Source organism: Myxine glutinosa, chromosome 3, assembly GCF_964187855.1.
Source record: "Myxine glutinosa chromosome 3, kmMyxGlut1.1, whole genome shotgun sequence".
Lineage (NCBI taxonomy): Eukaryota > Metazoa > Chordata > Myxini > Myxiniformes > Myxinidae > Myxine > Myxine glutinosa.
In genome coordinates, this window is record NC_136263.1 from 21,522,877 (window position 1) to 21,546,691 (window position 23,815).

General features: G+C 49.5%; 1 protein-coding gene across 5 annotated transcripts in view; it reads left to right on the plus strand.

Annotated features, from left to right (window-relative positions):
* Positions 1 to 23,815, plus strand: part of WBP1L (WW domain binding protein 1 like) — a 126,315-nt gene that overhangs the window by 42,858 nt on the left and 59,642 nt on the right. For all 5 annotated transcript variants that reach the window (XR_010983784.2, XM_068111265.2, XM_068111264.2 and 2 more), the window contains one exon: positions 13,651 to 13,753. Coding sequence is in view for 4 of the 5 variants with exons in the window: in XM_068111265.2 (XP_067967366.2) it covers positions 13,651 to 13,753 (103 nt within the window). In the remaining variant the exon portion in view is untranslated. The remainder of the gene's footprint in view (positions 1 to 13,650; positions 13,754 to 23,815) is intronic.

Genomic DNA, 23,815 nt, shown 5'->3' on the forward strand with positions numbered 1-23,815 from the left:
ACTCCCTTCTGAAACTCGCACTTCCCAGTCGCCCCTTATACTATTGCGCTCCCTCATCGTTATAATCCACTAATCTGCTACGTCCCCTACTACAGGTATCATGTCGCTACTTAACCCTACAGTTACCTATGGTCATTTCTAAGTCCCTATACAATTATCCAAACCCTCCCTCGGCGAGCTTGCACTGCCAAAACCCCATAACTAGTGCTCATGTGCCCGGGGATGTGAGGGATGGTGGATTTGCTATCCCTCTACATCGGACATCTCTCACTATCAATTTCGCCCATCCAATTCTTGCCAATCACTGCCAATCATTTTTACCCATCAATTTTGCCAATCAAATTTGCCAATCATATTCCCTATTCCCAATTTCAAATCCAAAACACTGTCATCATCACAGTCCGCTATATCTGAGCCTCTCGGTGCGTTGTTACATTTACACAGCTCGGCTTTGCACAGCCGAGCAATGAATTCGGGTGGTTTGTCTACCGTAGGTTGGGTCCGTCCGGCATTTACGATTCTGGAGAGGCGGCATGCTCGGCCCGAGATTCCACGCACCATCTCGGCGCAGAGCTTTGCGGCCTCCTGCCCGACGACCGAAGCTCGCCCGGTCGGAACCCCGTCCCCGCCAGGGGGCGAAGGTCCGACCCGGCCCCCCTCCCCCGGAATCGCGCCGATCGCCGCTCTGACGCGGCACCGACCATTCAGTGCAGGGCCCGGCCCGAATCGTGCACGATGCCCCGTCCCGGAGCGACGCGCCTACGGTCCCGGGCGGTCCCCGCAGCGAACAAAGCGCACCGAGTGCTCGCATCGGCTATCCGTCGCCCTAAACGCTGCCCCGGTCCACGTCGATGCCTTACTCGCATGCTCACATGCATACGCGGCCCCTTTCACACTCACCAAGCCCGGCGTCTCAGCGCCTCTCATGCATTCCACACACTCCGTCCATTCCACCACCGCACTCCCTGTTTCACACCACACCTCTCGCGCACCTTCTTGCGCACACTCTCCTGTTACACACCACACCTCTCGCACACCTTCTCCTGTTACATCCTCTGTAACACTCACCATCACGCGCTCCGATGTGCCATCTCGCACCCACGCCACCACCAACTCAGGTGTTGTGCCTCCTCGCGCATGCTCAACCATTCCGAGTGTGCATTCTCGCACCCGCTCCTCATCCATCTCACTCTCCGTCTCACACTCCGTACACTTACACTCCGACGTGCATTCTCGCTCGCACTCGGTATCACTCCGACACTTTGTAACACTCACTTGAGGTGACGTAACTCCACACCATGCCATGTTTTGATTATTTTTCTGTGCAAATGTTTTGGGAATGTGAGACGAATGAGAGACGCATCATGACGTGGGTGTGACATTGTGCTGGTTGTTCCATCTCTCCCTCCTTATGAGGATTGATGATGAATTTGTGATGGCAAATTTGGTTAGAGGGATTGGTACGAATTTGGATTAGGGGAGATATGGGGAAGACGTGACGATAGAGACGAATTTGTAAATGTGTAGATAAACTTGCTCTGTGTCCTGCTCCTTCCATTTCTTGTATAAATGCCCTTCTTTCGTTTCCTCTTGTAGATAGAAATAAACCGGTGTTCTTCCTTTACCCCCTTGTTGGTTCTTTGGGTTCCTCTCGTCCGATCGTTTTCGTGATTTCTTAATTGAGTTCCTGTGGTGCGATTTCGGCCAACGCTTCGCAATCGGGTTTAGTCCCTTGATAAACGGCTCGCGCCGCAGTTCGCTTCGCTCGGCGCAATCCATCAATCACACTGCGGCACGGGCGGGAGTATTTCCTTGCGTACCGGGAGGCGCTTGTACTTAGGTCATAGGACGGATAGGCCTAATACCCTATTCAGCGCTGACCGGGCGTGACGTCATACCCCCAGGATCGGCGACGGCCAGTATACAGGACAAGGGGTTAACCCCCCTTGGTAAGGGGAGTGCCGTCGTCTGGTTTCCGTAACAATTTGTGTCAAGAGTGGGATTCGAACCCAGGCCAGGCCAGGTCCGACTATGGGATGTGCGGTTGGAGTTGGTTGTGGTACGCCGTCGGCGATCATCGGCTGGCCTAGATGCTGAACCCCCGACTCCGCCACACGGATCCACATGCCCACTGGGAGGCGCATGAGCAAGGAACACAAGTGGGGAGGATTGTTCATTGATTTGCTTGGCGCGAACGTCCTGCGGCGAAAGAGAATCGGCACGCCCTGCTCGCGATACCAACCGGCACTGACGGCAACTGCCGGAACCAACCTCCAAAAGAACAAGTGCGTGCACGCGAGCCCCGACGTCGTGCCGCGATCCTCGGACCTCCCTGTCACCCGTTCTGTGGACCACCTGAACCTTCTCATCCCTCCATTCATTCCTGCCTGCAATTCCCTATTCATGTGGGTCTGTTTGTGTTGTCCTGTGCGAATAAGTTAAGCCTGTATAAGTTAAGAATTGCACTGTGTCTTCTGTTCTTTTTCTGTAAATAACTTCGTTCTTCTTCTTTCTTTGGTTCGTTGTAAATAATAATAAATCTCTGTTCCTCCTTATTCTTTGGTGTTCATTCTCATCCGATCGCTTTCGTGATTTCTTTCAATTGAGTTCCTGTGGCGCGATTTCGGCCAACGCTTTAGAATCGGGTTTAGTCCCTTGTTAAACGGCTCGGATTCCGCAGCGCGGTTCGCTCGGCGTAATCCATAATTACACTGCGGTCCGGGCGGGAGTATTTCCTTGCGTACCGGAAGGTGCTGGTACTTCGGTCATAGGACGGATAGGCCTAATACCCTATTCAGCGCTGACCGGGCGTGACGTCATACCCCCAGGATCGGCGACGGCCAGTATACAGGACGAGGGGATTAAACCCCCCTCGGTAAGGGGAGTGCCGTCGTCCGGATTCCGTAACAATATATACCTGTCAGCAATGGGTGTGGCTGAAACAGCCGAATCCACTAATTAGAAGGGGTGTCTGCATACTTTTGGCTATGTGGTGTATGTATATATTGTTACAGATCGCGGTTTAAGATGTTAGTTACCGAGCGGTTTGGTATTGCCGCGACCTAACAGGATCCCCGACTCACCCCAATTGTTACAGATCGCGGTTTAGATGTTATGATGACCGAGCGGTGGTGTATGACCGCGACCTAACAGGATCCCTGACTCACCCGATTCACCCCGAACTTTGGCCGTATCGCACCGTAGCTGCTCAATGAGGGGAAAAGACGAAAACGACGCAATGCAAGAGGAAAAGGAATCAAACGAGAAGACGTACAGACGAGTAATGGGGTTTATTATTTACACACACAAGCAAAAAGGAGCAATCAAGTTTATTTACAACACATAAGACGCAGGTGACACAGTGCAAATTTTAGCTTACCTACAGACTTAATTAAATACCCAGGGACAGAACAAACAAAACAAACTCACGTATACAAGAAGGGTGGAAAGGCAGGAGGTGGATGGTTGGAGGGAGAGGGAGGTCCAAGGGGGTCCCGCAGCACCACCGGCGCGTTTAGCAGCCGCCGTTCCTCTTCGGCCCTGCTCCAAACCGCCGTTCAGGCCCCCTTTGGCTGTTGGGTGCTCTTGCTGCTGCGGCCTCCGTCCGCTGCGTTCCCAGGACTTGTCTGGTCCAAACCCTCAACTCTTTCTTGGTTCACTCACTCCTCACCACCGACTCCACTGACTGACTCTTCACGACTCTCTCTTGACGACCAACTCCCTCTGGCAACCGACTCAGACCAACTCAGACCAACTCCTTGTGACCAACTCAAAGTGCATCTCCGACCAACTCAACTGTGACCACTTCCGTTTGCGCCTTTTATAGCGCCTCCAGCGATTTCGCCGCCGGCGTTTTGGACACGCCCATCGGGGTGCTCACCTCGGCCCTGGTTGGTCGCGCGACCCTCGGGCTCCGCCCTGGATGACGACGGGCGGGCACGCCCCTCCTCCCCTCTGACGAGGTGGAGACACGCCTTTCTTCTCCGACTCAAAGCACATGGTCAATGGCGGTTATTGGAGGGGAGGTGATTGGGAATCGAGGGCTCAGCAGTGACGAGAGGGGATGTAATATGGAAATGGAGGTTTTGGGGATGGGAAGGAAAGGGAGATTTTTGGGGATGGGAAGGAAAGGGGATCTATTCTCTTTCACTGGTGCAATGGAGTATTTCAATTAATGGAAGACACAGCCTTACACTAATACACATAATAAGGATATAACTGTCAAAAAAGATATATCGTGTCCTGCATGTATGTTTTATGGACTAACTATGGGAACGCCCTTTGACCTTTATACAACCACAAACGGAGGGAGGAGGGGTGATATTTTACAACAACCTTTTACAACAACATTTTACCACAACAATAAAATAAAAAAACATTCTCATATCCACAACAATATGTAGAGATATAGAGCGAGAGAGACAGAATGAAAACTTATTGGTTGGTGGTGCATTTCCACATTTATCTCATCGAGCCACCACCCTAAAGTCAACACACCAAGCCACAGCATCTGGGGCCTGCTTCAAACATGTTGGAATGTCTCTGGGCGTTTGCGTGCTTGCTAGCTTGTTTACAGAAACCCTCTGCTTATCCAAGGCAGCAGCCCTCATCGAATCCAAGTACTTTTCCTTCCGTTTTATATTTTCTCCTTGTCCGTTTCTCTGATCCTCTCTTCCAAGTACCAGTAGATTGCTCACCTTATCCAGTGTTGTTGTTTTGGATCTTGATTCTGCAACTAGATTTATTTTGGTTGGAACCTGTATCACATTCTCGGTGCAATAAGCAACAGCCAAGGGGAGCTGAAGGTTGTTGCTCGATAACTATATTATCCGTCCCCTAGCGTTCCCTTTGCCTACCAGGAGGTTTTTGCCATATAACTTGTAAATCTGACAAGTCCAAACACCACCCTAGCAATCCCTCACGGGACTGGAATGTTGCACAAGTGTGTGTGGATTATTTTGGAAGGCTCAATATTTTTTGTTCCGTGTCGAGTCGAGAAACGTCACCCAATTTGTCACTTTATTTTAATTTGTCACTTTATTTGGCTAACCCCCGCTCTTGCAGGGAAATTGGCCTTAAAATGCCTGTTGTTGTTGTGTATTTTAATCGACAATATTACTGTTTTTTCTCTAATTCTCTAATGGTTACCTCAATAACCATTACTCTAATGGTTTCGTACTCCATGGTTACCTCAATAATTTTTTCTGCCAACCTTTCTCCCATGGGACAAATGTCATCTTTAGCCTGCAATAGTTGAAAAATGCTCGTGCGACCCATTTGATGTTATCCATTTTATTACCCTCGCCAGAGGAGAGGGTATTGCATTTGATTCCATTTGTTTGTTTGTCTGTCTGTCTGTCTGTTTGTTTGTCTGTTTGTCCGCACAGAATAAATATGATTTTCTCTGCAACCGTTGGTCCGAGTGACAGGAAATTTTCACGATAGGTGCAACTCCACCTGTAGAATTTTTTAAATGATAATTATGACGTCATAGGTCACGTGGTTCGGCCGCCATCTTGGAAAAATCGAAAAACCTTGCACCTCCATATCTCGGAAAGTGCTGAATAGAAAAAATTGAGACATGGCTCATTGTAAAGAGCTCTCCATGGGGAATGAAACATGTTAATGATGTCATAGGTGCCTCCATTATGACATCATCATTTTACAAGTACAAAACTTCATCCGATCAAGATGAAATTTCTTGAGCATATTGTAGGAATAAATGAGTTTAGTTAAAAACAAGGATGACGTCATCGGTCACGTGGTTCGGCCGCCATATTTGTTTTAACTTAAAAACCACTGAAAATACATCCTGTCGAGGGTTTGCAATCTCTGATTGCTCTTTTTCTTTTTTTACATTGTTTGACCTCGGGTTTTGTGTTATTTTGCTCGTGCTGTTGATCGGTGAAGTCAAGGTAGCAATCTGCATTTGTTCTGGCAAAAGGGCTTTGGTCGCGCAACGCCTTCGATAACCCAGCAGGTCGTGACCCAGACAAGAAAAGACGCATTGTATTTGAATGGTGCTTGAACATAAACCTTTTCTTTGGCAGATACCAGCATGCTCCAAATATTTTCAATCGAGCCATTCCAGTTTGGAATAGACACAAATAAGAACATGGCAGCATGTGTGTAAGTGCACGCTAACAACTCGGTGGACTTGCCTCTTACTCAATCGACTTGCACAGCTGCTGTTTTGCAATCGTCTGGCAGCTGAGTGTTGGATTTACATATCAGCCATGTCAGCTTATACCAGTATATTGTGCCAGTAAAAGGCCCCGTATAACATATGTGCCCTCATTGTCGGCCTCCAAAATATGGTCAGCACGAAGCCTTGTAAATCATTGCAGTAAATTCCATCATTTGAACATTGCCGTTGATCGATGCGTTTACCAACGTCGTTGTATAGCTTTACATAAAGAATGCCTACGTTGCCATCTGATGATGCAGTTTGCACGTTGACATTGACATTGACGTTGCGATATGGGCCGAGCGTTTTACCTCTGGTTAGAGGCCGTGTGGTCGTTAAATTCTGAAGTCTGCTCAGGTGGTTCTCTGCTTTTGTATCGATCAACAATCAAATCCTTATCAAATCACGACTGGGCTTTGCTATTTCTTAGATGCCCAAAGTTAACTGGGTGTCTTTTATAAAGGGGTAGTGCACCATCCGGGGGGGGTGCAGGGGGTGCGCACCCCCCCCCCCCTTCAATCCAGGATGAGGGTGCAGGCGGTGCGAATCTGCTGAACTGTTGGACCAGGGAAGAACACACGAAACTGCAGAAACTTCCAAGAACGCACGAAATGCCGTTTGACGATCAATTTTTAAAAATTTCCTGGGGGTGGGGGGCAGACCCCCCTTTATCCCTCCCTCCCAGCACTACAGTTTCATGCACCCCCCCGTCTTGAAATTCTTGGATCCACCCCTGCCATCGTCAGATCCCTGCTCCAGGGAATTTCACTCCCGGGATACAGGGCATACGGCGAACCTGTCACCTTGTTGCTTACTGACCGTGGGAGTAAAGTTGTAATTACAGTACATTTACTCTTCTTCTTCTTTAACAGCCGCAATCGTTTCTACCTTTTGTGGGGCTTGTCCGGGGGAAGCTTGGCCCAAGTCTTTCGCCATCTGGTTGGCCAGGCCTGCCGTTCGAACACACCGGGGCTGACGGTTTACAGCTGGGTCTGGATTCAAACCCAGGCTACACATGTCGGTGTGCATTCATGTGCATACCTTTATACTATCTTGCCAGCCACAACAAACAATACAGTCATGTATGTATATAATAAATAAATATTTTTTTCCATATCGAATCGTTGATGCATGCAAGTGTAGCGGTTACCGGAAGCATGGCACAATTACCTGGCACCGGCCGATGACGCACCCGGCGAGCGGTCACTTGTCCGGACTCGCCCGGGCGTGTCCAGACTTGCCTTTCCCGGGCGAACACTTGTCTTGCATACCACGTCCCGTCGAGAGGCGTGGCTTACCTATTTGCATACCACGTCCCGCCTGAGAGGCGTGGCTTTTTGTGTGTTGAGTTTGCCTTATAAATTGCTGCCCATTCGATGGGCTGATTCAGTGCTTTTGAGTTCTTTCGTGTTGAGCTAAAATAAATAGCTCGGTGAAACTTCGTACCTGTGTCGTCCATTTTGTCTGGCTTTATCGTGCGAGCACAGCTCCCACAATTGGCGACCCCTTTCTAAGAACACGGCGATGGAGTCAGCTGTAGCTTTGAAGCTCCCGGGCTTTTGGGAGTCGCACGCGGCCGTCTGGTTTGCTCATGCGGATTCTCAATTCGCCCTGCGGAAGATTACAGAGGATACGACACGCTACCACCATGTGGTCTCCGTGCTCAACGCCTCCACCGCTGCCCGGGTCCTGAGCTTCCTACAGAACCCGCCGAACGCTGACAAATACGACGCGCTCAAAGGCCTACTCCTCGGTGCGTTTGGACTAACGGAGACCGAACGCGCGCGACAACTACTCGACCTCCCGGAGCTGGGTGAGGCCCGTCCATCCGAACGCATGGACCACATGCTTGCTCTTCTCGGTGACCACAGCCCAGACTTCCTCTTCCGCGAGCTGTTCCTCCGGCGGCTACCCGGGCAGGTATGGTTAGCTTTGGCTAACTCGCCCATCACGGACCCTCGCGCACTGGCCAAGGAGGCCGATAAATTTTTCTCGGCCAGGCGACACGTCGGAGCGGCCGCCTGGAACCCTGGGCCGACCGAGGCAATGCCCGCGCCACCACCGGCCGAGTCCGTGCCACTGACGGCAGCGGCCGCCGCGACGCCCCGTCGACCGAACCCAACGCGACCGCCGAAGCCTCCACCAGAGCAGACCATGTGCTATTACCACGCCAGGTTCGGGCAGAAGGCCAGAACGTGCCGCCCACCGTGCACTTTCGGCGGGTCGGGAAACGACCAGGTCGGCGCTCGCTGCCTGCCATGAGCGTCGGCCATTCAGGCAGCCTTCTGTTTATCACGGACACAGAGTCCGGGCGGTGTTTTTTGTGTGACACCGGCGCTCAGCTGAGCGTGATACCCGCCTCGGTGCAGGACAAACAGGCCGCGCTGTGCGGCCCCGCCTTGGTCGCCGCAAACGGCTCCTCCATCCGCACCTTCGGTTCGCGCAGCGTCGCATTCTGCTTCGGGGGCCAGCGCTTCAGGTGGGACTTCATCACGGCGAACGTGCCCATGGCCTTGCTGGGTGCAGATTTTCTTTGCGCGCATGGGCTTTTGGTTGACGTCAAACGGCGTCGGCTCATCAACGCGGAGACCTTCAGCTCACTCGCTTGCTCATTGAGTGGCTCCGCTCCGACCAAGCTAGCCTGCGCGCTCCCGGCCGAGGACGATTTCACCCGCCTACTCGCCGAGTTTCCCACCCTCGCGCAGCCGACGTTTTCGGCCGTCGCCTTCAAGCACGGCGTTGAACACCACATCCCGACCACAGGTCCACCGGTCTACGCCAGGGCTCGCCGCCTCGACCCGGCCAAACTCGCCGTGGCGAAGGCGGAATTCAACGCGCTGGAGTGATTGGACATTGTGCGGCGCTCGAATAGCGCATGGGCCTCGCCACTGCACCTCGTGCCCAAACCGGGTGGTGGATTTTTTTTTTTTTTTTTTTTTTTTTTTTTTTTTTGTTGTATACAAGATCGAGGCTCGTGAAAGAGCGAACATTAATCACACAGAAAGACAAACAGACACATAAAACAAATAACATCGGGAGCGGTAGACAAGATGGGGAGAGAGGGGGAAGGACACAAACACAACATTTGAGAGCAGGGACCGAGAAACATGGAGACATCGAGAGATCTGTGGGAGGGAGAGGGCTTTGGGGGGGAGGCATGTGAAGGGGGGGGGGCATGTGAAGGGGGGGGGGGTGGGAGAGGTATAAACATATGGACACTGCCAGGATTTCCAGGAAAGAAGTTGGAATTTCAAACAAGGTGGATCTGGGGTGAATTAGTGGGGGTAGAAAAGATCAAGGTTATGGATGGGGGAAGATAAGAGATGGTGGTGAACAGCTGTTTTAAAGACCTGGAGGGAGGAGAGGGATTGAAGGGAGTGTGGGAGTTTGTTCCACAGGCGGGAGAAAAGAGGAATGAAAGAGTGAAGGTGAGCAGAGAGCCGAGATTTCGGCAGTTTAACCATCAGAGGGTTGCTGGCAGATCTTGTGCGACCTGTAGGAATATTTGGGGGACAGAGCACAGAGAGAGCTGGGGGAGCAAGGCCGGAGAGGAGTCGGTAGAAGATGGCGACCATGCGGCGATTACCGCCGCCTCAACGACGCCCCCACCCCCGACAGGACTTTTCCGCCCGTTTGGCGGGGCGGGTGATCTTTTCCAAGGTCGACCTCATTCGGGGCTACCACCAGGTACCCGTCCGGCCAGCCGACGTGCCGAAGACGTCGGTAATTACACCTTTTGGCCTCTTCGAGTTCCTTCGCATGCCGTTCGGCCTTAAGAACGCGGCCTAGCCCTTCCAACGCCTGATGCACAGCGTGCTGCGCGACCTCACCTTCCTTTTCGTCTACTTGGACGACATTCTCGTCGCCAGCACTTCCCGGGCGGAGCACCTCATCCACCTGCGCACACGTTTTGAGCGCCTCGGCCAGCACGGCCTCATCATCAACCCGGTGAAATGCCAGTTTGGCGTAACGGCCATCGACTTCCTGGGGCACCGCATCACGAAGCGCGGGGCCGTCCCGCTGCCTACCAAGGTGGAGGCAGTCAAAAGTTTTCCGCGCCCCCGCTCCATCAAGGCCTTACAGGAATTTTTGGGGATGGTAAATTTCTACCACCGGTTCGTGCCTCGTGCCGCCCAACTCATGCGCCCCCTGTACGAAGCCCTCCGGGGCAAGCCGGCCAAGCACGACGTCGCCTGGACCACAGAGATGGACGCGGCGTTCACGGGCGCTAAACTGGCCCTCGCCAACGCGACCATGCTGGCACACCCGGCGCTCGACGCACCCATCGCCCTCACCATGGACGCTTCCGACTACACGGTGGGCGCCGTGCATGAACAGTGGGTGAACGGGGCTTGGCAACCGCTGGCCTTCTTCAGTCGGCAGCTTCGCCCTAACGAGCGCAAGTATAGCGCTTTCGACCGCGAGCTCCTCGGCCTTTACCTGGCTGTTCGCCACTTCCGCCATCTTTTGGAGGGCCACCCGTTCACGGCGTTTGTGGACCACAAACCCCTGGTCTTCGCCATGGCCAAGGTTATGGAGCCGTGGTCGGCCCGCCAGCAGCGCCACCTCTCTGCCGTGTCTTAATTTACGACGGACAAACGGGCACGTCACGGGCAATAACAACGCTGTGGCCGATTGCCTCTCCCGGTCCGGCGCGAACGCCGTCCACCTCGGTGTGGACTTCGCCTGCATGGCGGCCGACCAGACCGCCGACCCCACGGTGCAAGCCCTCCGGACAGCGGACACAGGCCTGCGGTTGGCCGACGTCCCCTTCAAGGACACAGGCACAGTTCTCCTGTGCGACGTTTCCCTGGGCCAACCTCGCCCCATCGTGCCCACCGGATGGCAGCGGCACATTTTTGACGCCCTCCACGGCCTTTCCCACCCGGGCCGGAAAGCATCACAGAAGCTCGTGGCAGCGAAATTCGTCTGGCACGGGCTCCGTAAAGACGTCCGCGACTGGGCCAATGCCTGTGTCGCCTGCCAGCGCGCGAAGGTCCACCGGCACACCCAGGCCCCGTTGGCACCATTTGACGTGCCCGTGCGGCGCTTCGACCACGTCAATGTGGACCTGGTGGGACCCCTTACCTCCTCGCGGGGCTTCACCCACCTCCTCACGATGGTGGACAGGACCACCAGGTGGCCGGAGGCCGTTCCGCTGGCATCAACAACATCCGCCGACGTGGCGCAGGCCTTCATTGGCACTTGGATTGCCCGTTTCGGCGCCCCCTCGGACATCTCCTCCGACAGAGGCCCGCAATTCACCTCCGAGCTTTGGGGCGCGGTCGCCCAGGCCTTGGGGGTCAAGCGTCGCCGCACCACGGCCTACCACCCCCAAGCCAACGGCTTGTGCGAGCGGTTCCACCGCTCGATGAAGGCCGCTCTCAGGGCCAGCCTCCAGGACGACGGTTGGGCCGACAGGCTCCCGTGGGTCCTATTGGGCCTCCGAACGGCCCCTAAAGAGGACCTCCAGGCTTCCACCGCCGAGCTGGTCTACGGCCAGCCACTGCGCGTGCCGGGCGAATTCATCCCTGACGCCACTGGCCCCTGGTCCGCGGCTCGCCAACGCTCGGTCCTCCAGGAGGCCGCCAGGAGATTTGCCCACGTCCCACCACGGCTGCCCCCAACCCCACGTCCCCCCAGCACTTCACACTGCGGAGTACGTTTTTATCCGGCACGACGCACACCGGGGACCGCTCCGGCTGCCGTACAATGGACCTTTCCGGGTCCTGAAGAGGGACGACAAGTCATTCATCATCGACATCGGCGGCAAGCCGGACCGCATCTCCGTGGACCGCCTCAAGCCGGCCCATTTGGACCTCGACCAACCTCCACGGTTGGCCCTTCCTCCACGACGGGGCCGTCCCCCGTCAACCAAGCCCCCCGCCCGACCATCCACCGCCACGCCACCTACCACCCCCACACGAATCGCCAGGGGTCGTTTCGGCCGGGTCATCAGGACCCCCCTCAAACTGACTCTCCCGGTGCATGTTAATTCTGGGGGGGCGCATGTAGCGGTTACCGGAAGCATGGCACAATTACCTGGCACCGGCCGATGATGCAACCCGCGAGCGGTCACTTGTCCGGACTCGCCCGGGCGTGTCCAGACTTGCCTTTCCCGGGCGAACACTTGTCTTGCATACCATGCCCCGTCGAGAGGCGTGGCTTACCTATTTGCATACCACGCCCCGCCTGAGAGGCGTGGCTTTTTGTGTGTTGAGTTTGCCTTATAAATTGCCGCCCGTTCGATGGGCTGATTCAGTGCTTTTGAGTTCTTTCGTGTTGAGCTAAAATAAATAGCTCGGTGAAACTTCATACCTGTGTCGTCCATTTTGTCTGGCTTTATCGTGCGAGCACAGCTCCCACACAAGCACCTGACCAATATCTGCCTATGTATCTTGGAAATAATTTTTGGCAATAAATTGGTTAAAAACCTTCCATAACTGGCCCCACAAAGTGGTAATGATTGGGGTAGTAGTAGAAGTTGTTTTCTAGTTGTTGTAGTTGTAGTAGTAGTAGTCGTAGTAGTTGTTGTTGTTGTAGTAGTAGTAGTAGTAGTAGTTGTTGTTGTAGTAGTAGTTGTAGTAGTTGTAGTTGTAGTTGTAGTAGTTGTAGCTGTTGTTTTCTATGTATCAAATGGGACTATTGACTTTATTTTAAACACGATGGGCATTCTAAGGAAGTAGTGCATGCACAACACCAATGTTTGTTAGGTAATCCACTCTGCACACTCAAATTACCAATTGCCAAAAATTGCTGTCCCTGATTTTCCATCACAGGTGTTATAAAGATGAGCAATAACATCACGATTGGTAGTAAGCTGGCACGATTGCCAGATGAAGGGCTGTTGATTTATGACGTGCGTGCAGGGGTGGGTCGAGGTGCGGGGAGGTTGAGACAAAATTAGAAAATGTTGAGAAAAGAGAAGGCTGAGTGGGTTGAGAAGGGAACTCAAGGAGATGGCATTAAGGGGAGGGAAGGGAAGATGGTGCACAAGGGGGGGGGGGGGGGTGCACAAGGCCCTGGGGAGAGGGCCAACAGGGTTGCTCAACAACAATGGTCGATGTGGCTTCCAAGAGAAGTAAAGAAAACCGCTTTTTCTGGAAGCCATTTGTGGTCGACATGAATAAATATACGAGCCAAAGTAGTTTGCTTTGTAACATTTTATTCTCTTAATTATGAAAAAATACCTTTCACTTTTGATGAATACCATCACTTTTGATGGAACCACATAAAGTACATTGTGTTTAACGAGTCGATTGTTTTTGATGAGCTGTCATGTTAATGCTGACACCTCCTGGGGGTACACCTGAGTTCAACCACATCTTCTTTTGTATTATCTAAAATAGACTATATAACGTAACCTTTTGTGTATGAGTGGATGGGAGTCGAAAGTATTGATAGTGTCTCAACTTGAAGTTCATGCCATTGTATATCCTACGTCTGTGTTCTGTGTGTACCAGGCACGCGAGTCTTGCCTTGGCCCCAACAAACAGCAGTATTGGTGCGAAATGGGCCACTGCTGTGGAGACAAGGAGTGCTGTACATATTACTATGAGCTTTGGTGTAAGTGGATTTTTCCTACCCATCTCACCCTCATCTGTCACTTCCTGTTCACAACATCTGCTCTTGTCATCGGTTTCTTTTCAGTTGGGCCAAATATATTTCCAATGAATCCTGACAATTATTCTACAAAATGCCATACACTTACTGTGACAGGTTGTTCCACACCTTGGAGGAATGAACAATGATCACCAATACATTATTTTTGTTGTTGTACACCGCTCCTTTCCTATGCCATCTCCAGGCGTTACATAACGTCATTGCCGGGCACCGAAGGGGGTTCGGCAATGACGCACGCTGAAAGGGAGTACTCAGTTTTCACTCTGGTTGTTTGTTTGTTTTGTTGATTGCTTTATTTCTTGTTATCCTCACCTGAGGAGGGGGTATTGCATTTTTACCATCGTCTGAGGAGAGGGTATTGCATTTGAGTCCGTTTGTCTGTCTGTCTGTCTGTTTGTTTGTCCGCACAGAATAAATATGATTTTCTCTGCAACCGTTGGTCCGATTGACAGGAAATTTTCACCACAGATGCAACTCCATGTGCACAATTTTTTAATGATAATTATGACGTCATAGGTCACGTGGTTTGGCTGCCATCTTGGAAAAATCGAAAAACTTTGCACCTCTATATCTCTGAAAGCGCTGAATAGAAAAAAAATTGAGACATGGCTCATTGTATAGAACTCTCCATGGGGAATAAAATATGTTAATGATGATGTCATAGGTGCCTCCATTATGGCGTCATAATTCGCAAGTACAAACTTCATCCTGTCAAGATGAAATTTGTTGAGTGCCATGTCGGCATAAACTGGTGGAGAAAAAAAAATAATGATGACGTCATTGGTCATGTGGTTCGGCCGCTATATTTGTTTTAACACAAAAGCTTTAAAAAAAATACACTGAAAATACATCCTGGCGAGGATTTGCAATCCGTGATTGCTCTTTTTCTTGTTTGTTTTCTTATTTGTTTGTTTGTCCGGGCGATATCTCAGCCATCCTTTGAGCTAGGATGCTGAAATTTGGGCACAATACTTTGGAGTAAGTACTTTGTTAAAAACAGTATTTTTTGTTTTTTGATTAATCAATTAATTGATTAGTTACTTCATTACTATTGATTAATTAAGTACTTATACTTTCCTTTCTCTTCTGGCCATTATCTCAGGCACCTTTTGAGTTAGGAAGCTGATATTTGGACATGACAATGACCAAGTGATTTGGCTGTAAAGGCTATTTTTAATTTATTGATTAATCAATTAATTATTTGATTATTGGATTAATGAGTAAAAGTTTTTTTTTTAAGTTGCAGATTCAGATGAAATGGTGGTGGTTTATGTGTTCTATAAGCCAATTGATTAAAAAAAAAATTATTTATGATTATTATTTATTTATTTTCATTATTAATCATTTATTTATTTCCTTTCTCATCTGGGCAATATCTCGGGCACCTTTTGAGCTAGGAAGCTGATATTTGGACATGACAATGACCAAGTGATTTGTTTGTAAAGGGTATTTTTGATTTACTGATTAATCAATTAATCGATTAATTATTTATTGATTAATAAATTAATTATTTAATTTTTTATAAATAACTTATTTCATTAAATTTCTAAAAGTTACATCTTCGGATGAAGCACTAGTGGTTTAATTATGCTTGATTAAGAAAATATTTTATGACAATCTTTTATTGATTTTAATTATGCAATTAATCAAATATTGTGCACAGGCGCCCCGGCAATTCCGCGCTGGATGATATTTAATTATTTGGCATGGGGGCGGTGTACTTTGAATGTAACTGTACTTGTTTATCATTTATTATGTTCCTCTGGGTACTCTTCTTTCCCAACTTCCACACTATTAATGTGACTTCAGGCAGAAAAAAACCCCAAAAAACTGGAGAGTTCACAGAACACATTACCCCATGCAGTCGAGAAAAAAGACTGGACCAGTTCCTTAACTCTGTTTTTGCTTCGTGCATGCTGGGTAAAAATACAGGGATTCTGACCTCTTCCCCATAAAACGATAATTTTCTTCCCCATGGTGATTTCTTGACGTTCCATGAGCAGGAAAACCAATGGCTGCAAGCTTAATTACCACTGTCACCGAAGGTGGGCGGAGGTTGTGTTTTCACTCCTATTTCTCTGTCCGTTTCTCATTCTGTCTGAGTACGATGATATCTTAAAATGTTATGGACGTATTCAGATGCAACTCGATGCATGTTGGGTGTGTAACAAGGACTAATCGATTCGATTTTGGTGAAGATCCGGATATTGATACAGATCCGGGTCCGGATACGAGAATTTTTAAATTTCTTAATAGATTCTTCACCATTGAGAGATTGTGCCAAAAACAATATCTAGCACTATCTATATATATAAAAGTGTGTGTGTGTGTGTGTGTGTGTGTGTGTGTGTGTGTGTGTGTGTGTGTGTGTGTGTGTGTGTGTGTGTGTGTGTGTGTGTGTGTGTGTGTGTGTGTGTGTGTGTGTGTGTGTGTAATGTTACCGATAGACTCCGAAACGGAGAGGCTCACGTGCTTGATATTTGGCACAGACATGGCTATTGAGCCTGGGACGAATATGGCCGAGACAATATTTGACGAGATCCATATTTTTTATTCATATTTACCTCAGCGCATTTCAGCGAAGTACCCGCTAATCTCAGCCAGTGCGAGCAGCTCGCTGATTCGCTCAGAGCGATCACGTGATGTTCCATCCCGTCACACGTTTGCACGTAATTCAGGGCGAAAAGCCATAGCGTTTTTTCACCTTTATGCGATCGTGTTTTGTGTCGATTTTGTGCGATATGAATTAAATTTTAATTCATATTTCGTGTTTACGAATTCGAGAATACGAAGGATTTCCCTTTTCCCCTTTCGATTTCGAATACGAATCGAATACGAACTTGAGTCGAGAGGGCGAATGTACGGGTTGGGAATGTGCGGGTCTCCCTTCCCCTGCCCGGCAACGCCGGCACTGTAGGGCGTGGGTCACAGGATCGGTGAGTCTCCAAATCCGCTTCGTGCTCTTTCGAAGATGCAGGACGATGTCGCGATTGTTGTGCTGCTCTCCGACCATGAGAACTGCAACGTCATTGTTGACTGGCCCTCCCCCTTCCCCCTCCCCCATCCGTCCTCCCCCTCCCTTCCCCCTCCGTCCTCCCCCTCCCTCCCCCCTTCCCCTACCCCTTCCTCCTCCCACCCCTCACCCTCCCATCCCTCACCCTCCCCCTCCCCCTCCCATCCCCCCTCTTTTCCCCTCTCCCCCTCCCCTCCCCCTCTTCTCCACCTCTCCCCCACCCCCTCTTCTCCCCTCCCCCCCTCTTCTCCCCTCCCCCCCGTTCCCCTCCCCTCCCCCGCCCGGCAATGCCGGGTACTTCTGCTAGTATTTCATAAAGTTGTGCACGGTGGATGACAAAACTTGTTATTCATGACAAAACTTGATGGACAAGTTGGTTAGGTGACAAGAACAAGCCTATTCGATTTTGGTTGAATTCCTGATGCAGATCTGGCCTATCGGTGGGATACAAAATGTAAACTGTTCAGCCTGTTGGAGGAGTGTGCTCCAACGAGTGCCATACTAGCTGCTGATAGGATCATTATTAACACTTTCTGACTGAGAGGGGATATAGAGGATGGCAGAGTCTGCACCAAAATTGTACCATTCTCAATGAGTGCGCAACGAAAAAAAAATAAACAGCTGGCACTGTTTTGTATACAGTTGAGTCGAGGCTCGTGAAAGAGTTAGAAGACAGAACGGATCTGGATGTAACAGAAGAAAAGGAACAGAAAGAGTGGATGGGATGGGGGGTACCAACAGCAGGTTTGAGGGACAAAATTGAGGGAGATTTGGAGAAACAAGGGATTTGGGCTTGGAGAGGGTTAACACGGGAAGAAAGGATCATGTATTAGGATTGGGGGGAATGATCTGAGACAGTTTTGAACAGCAGACTTGAAGCCCTGGAGGGAAGAATAAGGTTTAAGACAATGTGGAAGTTGGTTTCACATACAGGTAAAAAAAGGAACTGACGAGTGGAGGTGAATAGTGATTCTTGATTTTGGGAGTTTCTCCAGAAGGGTGTTGATTGTGCACCACGTGCCCCCTGCACACACCTGGGGGAGTTTCCAAGTACTAACAATGCTAAAACTTTCCGAGTAGTCACTAAACGCTCTACTTTATTGTATTTTCATAAATCCAATAAGCAGAACATTATGGGTAAATTCAAAATGGTGGTAATGAGGCTTGCTTTTTAAGATCCAAAGCCTTTTCCATACGATTCTGACAATTTTTCATCTTGAAGTTCATGCATGACAAAATTTACCAACCGTAATTAGTCATTTTAAAAACTGCCTCCTTCAGTTGGTCATTCTCAAAATTACTGAATGAATTTGCAATAAAATAATCCTGGTAGGAAAAGGGAAGCATTGCTGATGTTTGACATTATGCTGAGACCACAACTTTGTAACAAACAACGGAATTATTATTAAATTTTTTTGAATACAAGATCGAGGCTCGTGAAAGAGCTAACATTAATCACACAAAAAGTCAAACCGACACATAAAACACAAAATAAGGGGAGCGGTAGACAAGATGGGGAGAGAGAGGGGGAAGGACACAAACACAACATTTGAGAGCAGGGACATCGGGAGATCTGTGGGAGGGAGAGGGCTTGGGGGGAGGTGGGAGAGGTACAAAACATATGGACACTGCAAGGACTTCCAGGAAAGAAGTTGGAATTTCAAAAAAGCGTATCTGGGGTGAATTAGCGGGGGTAGAAAAGATCAACGTTTTGGATGGGGGAAGATGAGAGATGGTGGTGAACAGCTATTTTAAAGACCTGGAGGGAGGAGTGGGATTGAAGGGAGTGGGGGAGTTTGTTCCAGAGGCGGGAGAAAAGGGGAATGAAAGAGTGAAGGTGAGCAGAGAGCCTAGATTTTGGCAGTTTAACCATGAGAGGGTTGCTGGCAGATCTTGTGCGACCTGTAGGAATATTTGGGGGACAGAGCACAGAGAGAGCTGGGGGAGCGAGGCCGGAGAGGATTCGGAAGAAGACAGAAAGACCACCAACCTGCCTGCGGTGAGTGAGTGAAAGGCCCTCAGAGTTAGCTTCATCGCAGGAGATTCCAATGATTCTAAAAGCTTTGCTTTCAACAGCGTGAAGCCGAGCTAGGTGTGAGGCAGGAACACCGGCCCAGAGGGGGGAACAGTATTCCATTGAGCTGAGGATGAAAGCCTTGTATGTGGTGAGGAGCTTAGGTGTGCCAAGGAAGGACTTCGCACGACGGAGGATACCCAGTCGGCGATTGGCTTTGGCGGCCTGCTTGGAAATGTGGTTTTCCCAAGAAAGATCATGGCAGATAGTGAGACCCAAAAGCTTAAGCGACAGAACTTCTTGGAGAGGATTGTTGAGAAAGGAGATGGGAGGGTTTTCCAGTCGGTCTTTTCGGAGAGACACAGTAAGAGTGTGAGATTTGTCAGGATTGAAAGACATGTTCCACTTGTTTGACCAGTCTGTGATTTTGTCCAGGTCTGCAGAGAGTGAGGAGGCTGCAGACTGCCGATCTGAGGGATGTGAAATGGAGCGGCAGAGAGTGGAGTCATCAGCAAAGAGATAGACAGGATTTTCCAGAGTCGGAGAGATCATTGATGAAGACCAGAAATAGCACATGGCCCAGAACACTACCTTGGGAAATTCCAGCCAGAACAGCAAGGGGAGATGAGGGAAATCCATACATGGCCACACGTTGACTACGACCAGAGAGGACGTCCGCAAGCCATGCGTGGACATTTCCATGGATACCATAGGAGGAGAGTTTGGTGAGCAGAGCTGGGTGCCAGACCGTATCGAAGGCACGTGATATGTCAAGGGAGACAGCTCTGATTTCCTGTTTGGCATTGAGGACCTCCATCCATTGTTGAGACAGCAGAAGCAATATGTCCAGAGTAGAATGACCTGGTCTGAATCCAAATTGATGTTCGGAGATCAAGCCATTGGAGAAGAGGAAGGATTTCATATCCGAAGCAATGATGGATTCCATGACTTTGCTGATTGGTCTGTAGTTGCAAGGATCTGTTTTTGCACATTTTTTGTGTAAAGCGGTAATGTTTGCTGATTTCCAAGATGCTGGCAGATGACCTTGAGCAAAAGAGAGGGTGAAAAGAACAGAGAGAGGGTGAGATAGAGCGGCAGAGCAGGATTTTAGAACCCGTGGGGTGATGCCGTCTGGTCCAGTTGCAAAATCAGAGTCGAGGTTTGACAAAAACTTCTTCACCTTGTCAGGAGAGAAGGACACAGAGTCCAGGAGCAGCTGTGTACGACTGGGTAAGGTGGGACACGTGCGGTCTCAACTGTGTAGCAATTTGAGGTAAGGGAGGGGATGGAGGGGGAACAAACACCAGAAACGGATTTTTTTTTTTTTTTTTTTTTTTTTTTTTTTTGTATACAAGATCGAGGCTCGTGAAAGAGCGAAAATTAATCACACAGAAAGACAAACAGACACATAAAACAAATAACATCGGGAGCGGTAGACAAGATGGGGAGAGAGGGGGAAGGACACAAACACAACATTTGAGAGCAGGGACCGAGAGACATGGAGACATCGAGAGATCTGTGGGAGGGAGAGGGCTTTGGGGGGGAGGCATGTGAAGGGGGGAGGCATGTGAAGGGGGGGAGGCATGTGAAGGGGGGGGGGTGGGAGAGGTATAAACATATGGACACTGCCAGGATTTCCAGGAAATAAGTTGGAATTTCAAACAAGGTGGATCTGGGGTGAATTAGTGGGGGTAGAAAAGATCAAGGTTATGGATGGGGGAAGATAAGAGATGGTGGTGAACAGCTGTTTTAAAGACCTGGAGGGAGGAGAGGGATTGAAGGGAGTGTGGGAGTTTGTTCCACAGGCGGGAGAAAAGAGGAATGAAAGAGTGAAGGTGAGCAGAGAGCCGAGATTTCGGCAGTTTAACCATCAGAGGGTTGCTGGCAGATCTTGTGCGACCTGTAGGAATATTTGGGGGACAGAGCACGGAGAGAGCTGGGGGAGCAAGGCCGGAGAGGAGTCGGTAGAAGACAGAAAGACCACCTACCTGCCTGCGGTGAGTGAGTGAAAGGCCCTCAGAGATAGCTTCATCGCGGGAGATTCCAATGATTTTGAAAGCTTTGGATTCAACAGCGTGAAGCCGAGCCAGGTGTGAGGCAGGAGCACCAGCCCATAGGGGAGAACAGTATTCCATTGAGCTGCGGATGAAAGCCTTGTATGTGGTGAGGAGCTCAGGTGTGCCGAGGAACGACTTCGCACGACGGAGGATGCCCAGTCGGCGACTGGCTTTGGAGGCCAGCTTGGAAATGTGGTTTTCCCAAGAAAGATCATGGCAGATAGTGAGACCACCAGATAGTTTGACCAGACGCCACCAGGATTTGGAGGAAGGAGACAGGTTTGAGAGTTCATTCTTGAGTGTCGAGAGATCGTGCTTCCTGGCACTCCTGAGGGTAGACACACACTTGTTCCGAGCTTGGTGGAAGGAACTGAGATTGCCTTCAGTTGGATTTGCCTTCCAAGAGGCAAAGGCAAGTTGTTTCAGGGCAACTGCCTCACCACAAGATTCAGTGTACCATGGACGGGAGGAAGGGTAAGACAACTGAAGACGAGATGGGATAAATCTGTGCATGAGAGAGAGCAGTTTGCTTTGGAGGAATTCCCAGGAAGAATTGATGTCAGAGGCAGTAGAGATGGGAGACCAGTACAGATGAGTGATGGCTGCTTGTAGACCGTGCCAGTCGGCCTGAGTGAAATGCCAGACTCGTCAGCGCTGAGGAGGCTCTCTGAGAATGGCCAGAGAGATGTCCACTTCAACAAACACATGATCAGAAGAACCGATTGGAGCAGCAGAAGAGCAGCAGGCATTTGCAGGGAAGTTTGTCATAACCAAGTCTAGAAGAGAAGATACTCCATTGACTGAGATCCGGGTCGGGAAATTGACAGATTGTGTCCGTCCCAATGAGTCGCAGAAGTCCTTTGCTGAGGTGCCATGGCTGGTGAGAGAGGAACCCACGCCCAGCCAGCTGGCATGATGACAGTTGAAATCGCCACATATGAGGAAGAGAGGGTTTTGATGAGTTGATAGAAGTTGGTCCATGTTGTCAGACAGCGAAATGTAAATGGAGTCATCACTGTTTGGAGGACGGTACAGAACACATATGAACAAAAGGTGGGAGCGGAGAGGAAGCCATAGCCAGAGGTACTCCTGGGGGTGGAGTGGAGAGAGAGCAGTGCAAGGAGAGTGAGGAAGAGAGTTTTTGATAAAGATAGCCACCCCACCACCAGGACGAGGCTCAGGTCTATCATACCGGAGGAGGGAATAACCAGGCAGAGATATTAAGGAATCAGAGACATCTTGAAGGAGGAAAGTTTTTGTTCAGCAGATTGCATCTGGTTTGTCAGAAGCAACCTGTATTTGATACCTGTTTGCATTTGATACCAGGATTACACCTTTATTGTGTGCGGAGTAATTTCCATCCTTTCTCCCCTCGCCCAACACATAACTCAGAGTTATTGATTGTAATGGAGGCACAGTTATATTCTCAGTATTTTTGGACTAATACGGTGCAATAGAGCCCTTGATCACAATAGAGAGCAATAGAGCCCTGAACAAGAACACACTAAAAGCACCAACACATGGGGCTTCGTGTAATGGCGTCTCTTCCGTCCATGCTAATAAACCCCGCCACCTGGGGAAATGACATTTACAGAACACTCTAACCTAATATAGGGTACATAGTATTAAACAAAATACCGGGCTTACGGCCACCTGGTTGGTTGTCAAAAAGTGGTGACAGGTGGATGAGGGTAAAAATATGCTGTATTTTGAATACACATTTTAGATCAGATCGTATTTTTTTTTCTAAATATACATGGGCTAAGGCTTATAATAGAGGACACACACACACACACACACACACACACACACACACACACACACACACACACACACACACACACACACACACACACACACCGACGAGACATACTTAGCACAGCCACTTAACTTGGGGGAAATGCCATCACTCCAGTCACTTCCTGGGATACTCTGGGTACCAGCGACGTCATAACAATGGCGCCACTTTTCTCAACGTACTGAGTGGGGCATTTTCTTACGGGGGATTTCATCCTCCCAAAGGATACCAACGGAAGGGGATTGTCCGTGCTCCAATTTTTCCAGCAAGGAAGCAGCACGTTCGGGTTAGGGTCTTTGGTATGAGTTGACCCAGTCCAAATCAGATGGGTGTTTTTTATGAGACACCATCTCCTTACTGGATGGCTGTTGGCTCCCTACCGGAACTCATCTGCCCTTTGCCATGTGTTGTTTTTGGTCCCGGCAGGGTGTCACACGTCAGTCACCCTCCCCACTAGGAAAGCCAGTGAGGGGGTGTCGGTTTAGTCGCTGACAACCCGACCATGCAACAAGTAACACTGGGTTACATGTTACCAGTGGCAGTCCCAAAAGACTGACTTGACCTAAAAAAAGAAGTGTATTGACATGATGTTCACAGTCGTGCAACTCCCTCCTGTCTTGGAGGTTTCGTTTTTGAGATATTGCCCACTTCCTGCATAATGATGTCACTTCCTGTTGTGTCAAAATTAGCCCTATTGCAACTCCAAGCAAGTCAAACTCCAAGTCAAAAATAGCAACTCCAAGCTGTCTATCTACCTTCCATCTTCTGTCTTCTTCTATATATATATATATACTGTATATATATATATATATATATATATATATATATATATATATATATATATATATATATATATATATATATATATATATATATATATATATATATATATATATACGTATATATATATATATATATGTATATATATATATATACAAAAGAAAGTTTTTTTGTTTGTTTGTTTGTCTGCACGCGCTAATCTCCTGAACGGTGAAAGATAGGAGGAAACCTGAAACAAAAAATGTCGGGACGGGCCCCGGGAAGGTTATAGGTTATGGGTTATAGGCTCGGTGGCGAGGCCGGGCTGGGCCCATTTCACAATAAATCTTCTTCTTCTTTCAAA